We start from the raw sequence: 12,738 nt of genomic DNA, 5'->3' as shown, positions 1-12,738 counted from the left end.
CTTTAATTTAAATGTTATAAGCACCATTGCATATTACTATTTTATATATCCATAGTACCATGCATGTTATACATGATATTGTCTGCTGAGGTGTAAGGAACACACCTGTTTCACTATTAGCAATGTTAGTCACATGTAAAAGGGGATAAACCTACATATTTCGGGCACATGGTCAGACTCTGGGGGTACTACTGAGAAGTATTCCTATATAAATTATTCTATATGAGATCAATTATGTCACAATTTCAATTATACCTACATACAATAACTATCATTACACCTAAAGAAGAGAGGAGTATGTAGTGGCACGCAGAGACTATATTAGGAAATGTGCGGGACATGTTTCGATAAGATGAGCACCAGATTGGTAAGTGTGGCAAAGACAATAAATAAAAAAAGGGAGATGGATGTGAGGTCCATGCTCATAAGTGTCATTCAATCTAATCTAATTATGTGTATTACCATATTTGTTCATTATCCACTGTTATTTTGCAAATTGCAAACAGGCAATTAATCCACATTTCTTCAAATAAATTTTCCCTTAATTACATTCTTAATTATTAGGGGCTGAATAAGAGAGGCTAAGTTTATTGCTAACTGTTCCCTTAAGAATTAAGATACTACACCACGCCCAAGTTATTGCTAGACTCGGTTATTGCAAAATATCTTAGATTTATAGTTACATTTAACTAACTGTATATCGTATTATGCTCAGTATCAGTGTCATCCCAGTTGTCATTATTGTCTACCTATACACTATGTAAGTAGTTTTATGGCGATCCTGATTTAATGCTAAATTCTGCAATTCTACGTCATGCTGCTAGATTAATGCTAACTAAATAAAAGCTGATATTCGAAGTAAACCTAAAGGCCAAAGCACATACTCTTTTAGTGATATTATTATCCAAGATTATAAAAGGCTGGCAGAAGGGAAGCTACGAGCCTTAAATAAATATTTTTATAACCATAAATTAAGTTTAAAATGGGGATTATGTTATGGCCAATGAGGCGGACACCGCTATTTATAATAAAATCCTAAGAAATCAAAATACTCCTGGAAAAAGTAAAAATACACTCAATGCATACTACTAAACAATCCGCCAGTCACTGACATTTCGAGGTTTGAGAGGAAATCCTTCGTTCTGAAACGTTCATTCGATCAATACGTACTTGCTTTGCGTTTAGTTGCTTGTATGCGGGACGAAAAAAACGTATTTATGTACTTACATTTTGACGTAATTTTATGTATTTATAGTTTGTATGTACTACTTATGATAAAGGTTTTTATCGGACCAAATAAATAAAATTTATGATGCTTTTGGACTGTGAAGGATATGAGAAGATAAAAATGTTATACAACAAAACGCTACAGTGACAGATTTGATCTTGTTGATCTTATTTGCTGTTCACCGGTAAATCAAAACAAAAAAAGTGCATAGTTTTCTATTAAAGCTAGTATCAGCGATTTACAGACTGGCACTTTAAAATAAAACTACTAACGTATTGGCTACTCACAATGCCCTTAAATTGTGATTACATTATACCTAACTTAAGTAAATAATGTACCTAGTCGACTCATCAAAGTAGTGATCCTGTAAAACTATCTATACGTATCATCAAATAATTGCATAAAATAGTCAGGAAAGCGCTACTTTATGGAGGAATCAGTGTAACATGATTGAGCTTGAGGATAAATACCTGTTTTCATTGACTATATAAGTTGGAAATCTATCTTCCTATTATAGTATATATTAAATATTACCGCTCGAAACCTATCTACCTTTATACAGTGATATACCGAGTCCCGAAAGTTCGTTCTACAAAATGGCGACGACACTTTTCTGAATAGATACAGTAAAAGTTTACTTTGCTTTTACACTGATAGAGTGCAGTGGCAACTTGTTGCAATTATGAATATTTAAATATAAAAGCGCGCACACTATATTTCGCAAAAATGGAACATAGTTTAAGAAGTTATGAGTTGCAACTGGAGCAGGTGGAAGCAGCTTTAGTGAATAGCCCTCATCGTGATGAGTTGGTGAAATTAAAATCTAATATACAGATAGCCATTAGTCTGGCCAAAAATATGTTCACTATAGAAAGTGCAGAGGACACAGCAGCTGCTGCTGGCAGTTCTAATATATCTCGATATTTTGGAGGAATCTTTCAAATTGGGCCCCACGTGGAGCCCCAAGTTCGGCCCCATGTGGAGCCCCAAGTTCGGCTCCACATTGAACCTCCGGTTCAGCCCCAGATTGGACCACAATTACCACAGATTGATAATACCTGGCAGGTCGGGGACAGGTGCAAGGCCAAGTGGAGGGGAGATAAAAAATATTATGTTGCTGTCATTGTTGGTATTGATGAGGACACCTTCACAGTTAAGTATGATGGTTACAAAACGGTAGACTTAGTGAGCGTTGAAGACATAAAACCAATTGACAGTGTGAAACAACACACAAAAAAGGAAAAATACAGTAAAAAGTACAGGGAGTACCTTCAGAAGAAAAAAGAAAAGAGGCAAGAGCGCTTAAAGCAGCAATCAGATGAACGAGAAAAAAATAAAACAAAATGGCTCAAGTTTCAACAATCGAAAGCCACTAAAAAACCTTGGGTACGGTCAAAGAGCATATTCGCTTCCCCAAACAATGAAGCGGGGCGAGTTGGTGTTGGTACTTGTGGGATCTCAGGCTTACCTATGACTGAATATACACAAAGTGAGAAATGGAAGAAAGGTGGCTAATTTACTAGGTAGTTAAGTTAGGAGCAAACAAGATGGAGATTACAGCACAGGTTCAATGAAACACCTAACAATATGTGCATAGCTAGTAATGCATAGGTAGGATTATCATTCTAGTCTAATAGGTAAATTCTAGTCTAAAGGTACATAATCTAAATGTGATAATTTTTATAATATTAAGTGTTGGTTTCACCACATCTTATAAGTGAAAGCATATGTGTAAAACACTCAGTTGAAATTATTCAACTTGAACATAGGTGGTGAAACATAAGTGTCTGAATTTTTCATTGTATTATGTAATATTTTAGCTCAGTAGTAGTGGCTCAAGTATGCAGGGATTGTAGCAAGTGGTGCTTTTAGTAGCTATTTACATTATTTACTTAATGTATGTGATCTCATAGTTAGTAAGGATGTTTTTAATATATTAACAAATGAATGTGGTACATTTTTATGTGGAAACACCCAAAATTATAGTAGAATAAGGAAACATTTCTGAAGTGACGAATTTAATAGTATATGTGTATTGTGTAAATGAGTGTATGATAAAAGAAATGTAATGTGTATGTGTATAAGTGAAGTGACTTACCAAAGGCTCGTTTCTCGGCAAGAACTTGAGATGGTTGAACTCATAAGGTAACAAGTTTGGCTCTTTGTTTGATAGTGCACGGAACCTCCACATAACTGCAAACACTGCGTCTGAAAAGAATGTAACAAATGTACCTTTTGTTTTCTATTCACTAGTTAAATCTGAATGTTTATCTTAATGTCTGTATTGGCCAAAGCCAAATCCATGTCATAAATGTTCTATAATCCAATAAAAAAGATTCAGACCAAAATGGTTATCATTGAGGTCAAAATATAAAATATTGCCAAAATGTAAAGCTTTGTATCATTCATATACCTGAGATTTCGAAAGTAGGGATATTAAGGTAAGTATTTATGAATCTAGAATTAACTTAGGTCATTGCATAGTCCATTATTAGTAACAAATATTTCAATTTATTGAAATCAGAAAGCTTTGTTTCAATTGAACTTTGGAAAGTAAAGTAATAGTCAGTATTCATGAATCTAGATTCAACTAAGGTCATCATAGACTACCTTTACATTTATTTTGTTGAAATTATAAAATGTAAAGGTGTTAGCTCTTAAATTACTGATATTTCTAAAGATGGCATAGAATCATAGGTATTTATAAATCTTGATTTATATCAAGATAGCTTATAATAATATATAGCTCATCCCAGAATACCTTAATGGTAGTAGATACATTTCTTTGAATAGAATTATAAAATATGCAGCTTTGTTTCAGCATTTCTTATAAAAATATTGGAAAGGTGGATTGAATCGTAAGTAATTAGGAATCTAGATTCAATTTAGGCCATAATTTACTACCTTAACATTTATTTTGTTGAAAGTATAAAATGTAGTGCTTAAACTCTTAAAATTACCTGATATTTCTAAAAATGGCTTTGAATCATAAGTATTTATGAACACATAGAATATCTTTATGGTATCTAATATTGGTCTTCCAGAAAGAACTAGAATGTTTTCAGATTAGTGATATCTAAGTGTTCTGGCTCACTCGACCAAGCCTTGATTTGTCACTTAGATAGAATCATATATTTTTGCTGAATATACATTGACTGGGACTTATTTTCTTACAACTAGTAAGCAATAGTGTATTAATTGAGTGATTATTTACAATTAGATAAGAAACCTGTGTAGAACAGAGATTCTCTTCATGGCAAGTAAGTTGATCATTTCTGTGTGATATGGCATGAAAGATGATTTAGTTCTTCTTTCATCTTAATCATGTGTTAGTGACTGTTGATGTAAGCAACATTTTAGCCTAAGAATGGCTAATATTTGGCAGCATTATAATGATATGTAGCAGAGATAGTAACATTTTAGCTATGGATTGGCTTATAACTGGCAGTAGAGTAACTGGATCAAAACCAGGGCAAGCTTAATGGTTCTCTCTAAATACAGAAAAGATGAATGCTGCTTTTTATAATCCACAGTCAGTTAGTCAGTGTCCAGATGAGAGCATATAGGTGACAAGTTGTGATCAAGTGCATATTTTAAATAAATGACCTATAGGTCATATAAGGGTTCCTAGTTAGTTGGATTTTTATGTTCCTTATTCCACATCTTATTAGTGGGTGGTCAGATTTTGATTATTCTTTTTTTGTTTGAAAGGTAGATCTTTCCACTTGGTTTCATACAAATTCCATTAAGATTTGACTTGTAAATTTTAAGATTAAAAATAAGTTATTTTGTATGTATTGATGATATGGTCACCCTATTTTGTCGTGATACTTTGCTATAAAGTCCATTTTACTTAACCTGCATATAATTTAGGCCAGGTAATGGTGAGCCATTACCATTGTAAGTTCTTATAAAAGCAAGTAAAGAATATAGTGAAATATCTTACCTGGCGGAGGTACAAATAGTTTGAGCTCTCTTGGTTCACCGATGGGTATCTTGAAGTAGGTGTGAGGTTCCCATGCGTCCAGCATCTGTGAGTATAGCTCCAACACACAGTCTACTTCTTGGTCCTAAGGAAGAAAAGGTCCATTTTAATCTACAAACATTACATTACTAAGCATCCATATTTAGTTGTATGAAATAGTCGTTTATGTTAAGAGAGCCTTCCTTTCAGCTCTCTTTTCAATTTTGTTACTGGCACTGAGAACTACATTGTAAATTGCATTTGATAGTCAATATATATTTTCTTTTTTTTTAAATATTTGGTAATAAGATTCCTTAGGAAGTTTAAAGGAGCTCTAAGGGAGGATAAAAGGGGGTGAATTTCATAGCATAGCCTTGGTCAGAAGCCTGACTTTTATATACCATGTTGATGTTGATATTGGGAATCTTCATGTTATGAGTAATTTCAGAATCAGGTATTTCTTGCCAATCTTGTCTCAATTTAGAGTTTACTTTGTTGGCTGCGATCTGCTCTAAGTATGGACCTTAGTGCATATAGAATAAGTATAATAATAGTATGTATTACCGCTCCGGGTAGAGGGAAAGCCACAACGCGAGTGATGGCCCTCGGGTGCGGGTAGCGCCAGGATACGGCGTTACGGTGCAACATCACTTGGTACGCCATAGGCAACTGACTGCCAGTCAGGATCTTGAATGCACCGCTCCTGTTGAATTACAAATACGATTAATATTTCAAATTTACTTAAATTTTTTATAATGTCTAACATCGGGGAATCTGTTAGTGTAACGACTTGGAATGCCTGGAGGCTTGGCGTGAGCTAGTGACTGACGGGTAAAGAATTTTACGATAGTACCTTTCCCAACAGTGGAACAGGATAGTTTGATAAAAGACACAGTTCATATTTGTGTCGTAGGTCTCCGTATATCTCCCAAATTTGTGAGAACTTAGTTTTTGTAGTGTCATTATATGGATTACACGCCGATTGGAGCTGTGATAGTGGTGTGACGATATTGATCATTTAGCTAACCCGCAATCATATATCTATTGCCTGCTCTCACGGCTAACTCATGCATCCAACTAAACCCAGTCCAAACATAGGCCTTTAGCCTATTAAAAATCGACCTATTGGGAGTGAAAAAAGTGTATTTCGCTTTGTAGTCGAGGAAAGCTAGATCTAATATTTAGATTACATTGTGTTCGTACCTCAAGTCGTCGGTATAGTAATGTTTGTGTGCGTCGCTGTCAGCCGACATGGAGGAGAGTCGTTGGTTGAGGTCTTGTAGAGAGGACTGAGGCCACGCGCCGCTTTGTTTGAACAGAGAGAACTGACTGTTCGCCGGAGCTGGCGGCGGCTGCAATAGAAAGATATTGTTAATAACTGGTAATGGGTAGTGTTTAGTTTATTTGTAGAAGGTTGCGTCTGTATTTAGTATTTCTTTATTATGTGGTTAGTAAAAATAAGATGTGACTTTATATTTTTAAATACACGGTTTTCTTTAACATTACCTTACTAGGAAGTGAAACAATTGTGATTTAAAAAATCGACTTGAGTCTGTGAATGAAGTGACTATTTTAAAAGCATTACTGAGGCGTAATGTGTGGTTATTTCTGTGTTTGATATTGGTTTGAATAGCTTATTTTTTAATAGGATAATTAACAACCAAGTGTATTTCTTGCTAGCTCTTTTCAAAAGGCTCTATCTCCATTCCTGGCTAGTGATAGATTCATTTGATATCAATAATTTGATATATACCTCATGTGTTCGTCCGAGCAGTAGTTTGACAGCCTGGTGCAGTCTATTGATAGTGGCAAGCTCGCAGGGTCGCAAGTCTATGGTGACGCGGTCTACCTCCACACCGATAGTCACGGTGGGGTCCCGAGCGCCCGGACCACCTTCAGCGCGACGCCACGCTTCCCATGTCGCTTCCATCTCCATTCTGGGTTCAAATTATATTTGTTATAGAGTTTCATGTCTTGACATAAGTTTCATTTTACAGGGGGTTCTTTGTCTGAACAATTTCTGAAGACTATGATATGGTCATAAATTGGTCTAATCGATTGTCTGTTTGTTTTATCTCTCTTATAATTTCGATCGCAATTTATACGAAGAATGGAGGAAAGCAATATGAAATGTTTTATGAAAAGCTTCTTCTGAAATTTCTTCCAGTTCGAGCCAGTTGCAATGTGAAAGTGAAACAACTCAGATGCTTTGTTTGGCATATACCTCCTCACTACTCCTATGTATAACCCTTTTCTTTCCCATACTTGGGTAATAAGGTAAGCGTTGGACCTTGTGGGTCGTACTGTTACTGAAATGACTCTTGACTCTTGACTGCGTATGGCCCAAGTGACAACTCTTTACTTTCCCATAATTGGCTTAAAGGTCCACTCACGGAATAAATAAGGGTAGCATTAGATTTTGAGTGTCGTAGTGTTATTGAAATATGAAATCGATTCTCACCCCATCATAACAGGCTGCATAATAATATGTCGTCGATCCTGCGGCGGTCCGGCAGAAGCACTGAGCGCGGTGAGTAGCGTGCGGGCGATGACTCGCTCGGGACGTGAACTGGCGGCTATCTGCATGCACGCACTGTCCCAGCCGGCGGCACCTTCTGCGCCGTGCACGCCGATCTGACTCGTCTGGATTGTGATGCTCTCGATGTTTTCTTGTACTGTTTAAAATATATTGATTAGAATTAGTATTCATTGAAGGCATACAACAGCCCAGCATTTGGCCAGCGTGGTGGACTCCAGACCTATACCCTCCCTCGATTGGCAGGAGACCCATGCCCAGCACTGGGACAGTAATTGTTTTTTTTTGTTGTCTTTTAAGCGGCGTGTTTTCTAAAACCACTATTAGCTATATTGTCGTTTGTATTTGTCTGGTTTATAAATCTGATTGTGGTCATTGATTTTTCATGTTAACTTTACCATCGACTTTTGATGCAGACTGTACTATTGAAGGGTTTTCTTATTGGAAATAATTTTAAAAGATTTTGAAGTGACAAAGTTCGTAAATCTTAAATGCAAAAATTTAACACTCTGTTCAATGTACTCATTTAAGTTTAGCAGTGTATTTTATAGTATTATTTATTTAATATAGTAAATAAAGAAAGTTTTTACTTACAAAATCGTCGTCGCAACTTGTAAAGCGCCGAATAATCATCAGACGGCAAATTGTCGATATCGTCTTCGTCTTCATCACGTAAACTTTGTTGTATCTGAAAATGACAACATGCTGTATAAACAAATACAGACAGGCAACACTTAATATGCAATTTTAATTATTCTTACTTGAAAATATACAATAATATTAATGTTCAACTTAAATGAAACAGTTCATCCCTCTACGCCAGCTAAATTAACAGTCAGGTATGTACAAGAGCGTGAGTGCACGGCACTGGCTACTATATTGCATTTTTTCTTTACTTTATCTTTAACGCCAATGTTTTTGTTGTTGGTACCTACTATATTTTTATATCACCATCTTGATTCAAGATTCACACCAGCAACGCAGCGGCTGCACATTTTTGCTGTAGCAACAGATTTATGCTGTTGAAGTAAATGTAACATACTTCGTACTTAGAATTTATTCTCAGGTTTATGAAACAGCACGGCCACGAGCAAATAAGGAGCAACAGCTTGAATCATTGCTAACCTATTGGTTTATTAACCTAGATTCCTAATTTTTATTTCTATGGTTGCGAGGTACATAACATAATTTGTTTAGCAAACAGTATGCATTCTCTAATTCGTAAACAAACAAAACGTATCATTTCGTGAGAGCAAAGCTAGGCAGGATTTCGCATGAAATTCATATTCCAACGAATAATCTTAATCTGAGGAAAGGGCGTGATTGTATGTATGTTTGTAATCAAAATATAGATATCTAAATAGTGCATTTTGATTTATAGATATACGCACAGCATGGATTGTATCTCAATTTATGATATTGACCTTTAGTCACTTTGCATTGGTCTGCACTGTGAGGTATAAAATAGTATGTACACACAGGCAGCTACGTTCTTCTAACAGAACTGCAGCCAGCATACGCGCAATGCAATAAAAATGCAGCATTTCTAGCATATGCACCTTCAAATCAAATATCAATTTCTTATTGGGCTATTCATTTTTTATTCTGAGTTCTGACTGTTAGATATTCGCACAGCGTTGCACATAGACCTTGTATTGGAAGTGAATCGCAATTGCTGACTGTATGCATTAATTAAATTGTACTGAGCAATTTTACAGTATAGATAGTCATTATTACGAAACGAGAAGGTTTCATTGACTAATATACGCACAGCGTTGCACATAGCATTTGCCATGCCTGTAAATTAAATCTACCGTCCCTTTGCATTATCCTGTTCTTAGTCATCTTACAGTATGGCTTGTAAATATTAAATTTGAAACTGTTATTATTGACAATACGCACAGCGTTGCTCAGAGCTCTTGTATTTGTAGTGAATTAAAATTACTATCGCTCACAATAACCAGCAATATCTCTTATTATTTTATTAGTGAGGCTTACTGCACACATATTCACATATTCGGTTCTGCATTAATCGGCCTAGCTGGGCGGCAAAACTGAATGTATACGAACCCTATCGGCACAAGCGGAACAAGTGAGTCGAGTCGGTTTTGTTGCTTAATAAATATTGCCGAACCGAATATGAGTGTAGCAAGCTTAAGGCAATATTTTGAAAACTTAGTTAGATGGTTATGCGATAGTTTTTCTCTACTTACCAAAGCTACGATGCCTTTGAGTCGTCGCAGTCTGTCCGTGCATATTTCTATGTTGATCGGTCGTTCGATGTCGAGTTTGATTGAGCCGCGCGCCGCTGAGCTCGACATGGTGGGCACGAATACACCAGGCGCTGTAGAATGCAGTTTATATATTAGTTCGGGACTATAGTAGACTAGCAGAAATTAAAAGCTAACTAAGGTAACGATGTACAATCCTATGAGTATTTAAAAATACGAAAGTTTGTGATTTTTTTTCGGTCAAGCAAACTATATAGAATTAATTTAAGTGCAATTTTTGTGTTTAGGTTGTTTGTAGCTTTGATAAACCAATGTATCTGGATGTTACATTTTGTTTCGGTTTCTTTTAGCATAGCAAATCAGTACACAGGGTGATTTCTACTACGTCAATACCTCTACACTACTGCGTGCCGTAAATTCAATATATTCGACGAAACAAAATTCACATTTGATAAGACTGTATTTGTTATCGGTATTCATACAATAAACGCGTCATTTGTATGTTTGTAAAGACACTCGAAACACAAGCAATTTAGCGGTAAGTATTGTAAGATCTATTTTCTCACCAGACACAGGTGCGACGAGTTTCATAGTGGCGAGCGCGGGCGGTATGTCGGTCACGGGGTCCGGCAGACCCTTCTTAGTGCACAGTATCGGTAGGTGCCAGTGACCAGCTACCTGCCCGATGCCTAGCCCTACCCATGCGTTGAATAGGGATACCTGAAATGTTATAATAAAGTTTAGTAATTATCACCGTTTCTATACAATTGCAGGCTACTATAGTATACTCTTGTAGCTCATAGCTCCTTTCTTATAAGTAGTTAGAACTAAGATCACAACGCTAAGTTTGACGGCTTACTATGAAAATTTGAATCAAATTCGATATTTTATATATTTATGTATTAAGGAGATTAGTGTTATCTAAATTTCGAAGAAGTCGCCTTAAGTAGCATTTAATGTTTAATAAACAAACATCGTTGATGAAAATATTGCTTATTTTGCTTCAACCCTGCTTCAATTTTCTTAAATTATCTTATAATGATTCTTTCATCAAGATATAAAAGTGTATAATAGTGTTGTTCTCACCTGTAAGCTCTTCTGTCCCTTCTTCCTCCAGTAGTACAAGTTCGGTTGTTGTAGTGTCACGTGTATTAGAGGCACGTTGCCCTCCGAGTTTCTTGCTAGCTCCGTGAAATGCTGGAAACGTGTTATTTTGACATTAATATAATACCAATATAAATAAGTTAAAAAAGAAAGTACATCGTGATTTGTAAATTGTAATTCTTTTATCGCGTTAGCATTATTTTATTAAGATTAAAAATGCTGTGATTTGACTAAAAATCCAATCTAAAAGGCAAGTTAGTGCTCTATGCTTTACAATATAATTTTCTTCACAATACTAATAGCACTTTTGTTCAAGGAGAAATATGAGAGAAAAATATATATATATAAATATCAATTCATCAAATGTCATTTAGACAAGGTGTTCCGAAAGACAAAAAAGATTTGACCTACAATCTATTTTTCACCAATACTCGACTGATCACCATTTTGAGATTATCCTAACATATCAATAATAATATTAGAAGTAACGTCCATACTCACGGGTATATCAAGATTGGGTTGTTTGATATCAGCTTCCCTGGTCACATCGGTCACGCTCCTACTGTCAGGCGACGACGAGTCGTCCTTGCGCGACGTACGGTAGTTTATCATACGCTTCTCTCTCTTTAATGGCTGGAAAGTAAATATAATGTTACAGTAATAGTAACATATTGGTAGTGTTGATATAAATGTATTGAACGAATGATTTCTTTTACCGTGAATCAATCACTATTTCTATTAATTATAAATAAAAAGTATCCTTACTAATATGCGTATATTTTTGTAGTTAGTTTGCCTTTCTTTTACGCCAACACAGATAGACGAATTAACACCATATTCTTGATTGATGGTTGGGAGACTAAAGATTATGCAATGTAAAGGCTATTCTAACAAAGCCACATTATTCTATGCCTTTCGGGCCGCGGAAACAGTGTGTATCACGTATTATTGACAATTTACATTCTAATAAAAAGAACTTAAACGGTTGGGCGCAAAATGGGTTTTAAAGGCGATTAAATTTTAAATATTATGGTACTTATTCTGTTTTGTAAGAACTAATATAACACTCACTTGAACATCGCTCTCCTTAACATCAGTGGTAGCTGGTTCTTTAGACGGTATGATGATGCGCTCCTTCACCGGCGGCCGGAGGGCGATGACCTCTGGCGTGCCATCGTCACCCGAGTACAAAGATATCTCGATAGTGCCCATTGTGAAGAACACTTCCATGTATTCCATTGAGTCACCTCTGAAACATTAATTACACTTTTATTAATATTTGAATTTTATGTGAATACTATAGTTTACGTCATAGCTTCCTAAAGGGAGCGGTACCGATCTAGATTATTATTTCCCAGTAAAGGTAGCAATAGTCTCCAAAAGGTTGGGTACATAATGGCTTACATAATGTGTCGTGTTGTTTGGAAGACTATTTCGAATCCATACTAATATTATAAATGCAAAAGTAACTCTGTCTGTCTGTCTATCTGTTACTCAATCACGCCAAAACTACTGAACCAATAAGCATGAAATTTGGTACGGAGATATTTTGATACCCGAGAAAGGACATAGGCTACTTTTTACTTCGGGAAAATGACGCATTTCCATGGGAAAATTCAAATGGCGGACGAAGTCGCGGGTAGAAGTATTTTATAATTGACTATTGGCATCGATT

The 12,738-nt window shown here is 35.8% G+C and overlaps 2 protein-coding genes across 3 annotated transcripts in view; one reads left to right on the top strand and one right to left on the bottom strand.

Moving 5' to 3' along the window:
* Vps13B (vacuolar protein sorting 13B) overlaps window positions 1–12,738 on the bottom strand; it is an 88,864-nt gene that overhangs the window by 32,458 nt on the left and 43,668 nt on the right. For both annotated transcript variants that reach the window (XM_076134290.1, XM_076134291.1), the window contains exons 42-53: window positions 12,135–12,312; window positions 11,565–11,696; window positions 11,046–11,156; window positions 10,526–10,679; window positions 9,942–10,072; window positions 8,323–8,416; window positions 7,654–7,867; window positions 6,946–7,129; window positions 6,396–6,544; window positions 5,757–5,895; window positions 5,175–5,298; window positions 3,327–3,436 (exon numbers count right to left, since the gene is read on the bottom strand). In XM_076134290.1, coding sequence (XP_075990405.1) covers window positions 3,327–3,436; window positions 5,175–5,298; window positions 5,757–5,895; window positions 6,396–6,544; window positions 6,946–7,129; window positions 7,654–7,867; window positions 8,323–8,416; window positions 9,942–10,072; window positions 10,526–10,679; window positions 11,046–11,156; window positions 11,565–11,696; window positions 12,135–12,312 — 1,720 coding nt within the window. The remainder of the gene's footprint in view (window positions 1–3,326; window positions 3,437–5,174; window positions 5,299–5,756; window positions 5,896–6,395; window positions 6,545–6,945; window positions 7,130–7,653; window positions 7,868–8,322; window positions 8,417–9,941; window positions 10,073–10,525; window positions 10,680–11,045; window positions 11,157–11,564; window positions 11,697–12,134; window positions 12,313–12,738) is intronic.
* LOC142986085 (survival of motor neuron-related-splicing factor 30-like) lies at window positions 1,414–3,189 on the top strand. The gene has a single exon (XM_076134293.1). The coding sequence runs from the start codon at window positions 1,955–1,957 to the stop codon at window positions 2,741–2,743; it is 789 nt and encodes a 262-aa protein (XP_075990408.1). The 5' UTR covers window positions 1,414–1,954; the 3' UTR covers window positions 2,744–3,189.

The sequence above is a fragment of the Anticarsia gemmatalis genome, chromosome Z, assembly GCF_050436995.1.
Source record: "Anticarsia gemmatalis isolate Benzon Research Colony breed Stoneville strain chromosome Z, ilAntGemm2 primary, whole genome shotgun sequence".
In the NCBI taxonomy this organism is placed as follows: domain Eukaryota; kingdom Metazoa; phylum Arthropoda; class Insecta; order Lepidoptera; family Erebidae; genus Anticarsia; species Anticarsia gemmatalis.
The sequence above is the reverse complement of the archived record's forward strand: the minus strand, read 5'-3'. Positions and strand labels throughout refer to the sequence as shown.

What these genes read in the sequence shown, in the direction of transcription:
- LOC142986085 (XM_076134293.1), top strand. Translation starts at nt 1,955, where the DNA reads ATGGAACATAGTTTAAGAAGTTATGAGTTGCAACTGGAGCAGGTGGAA.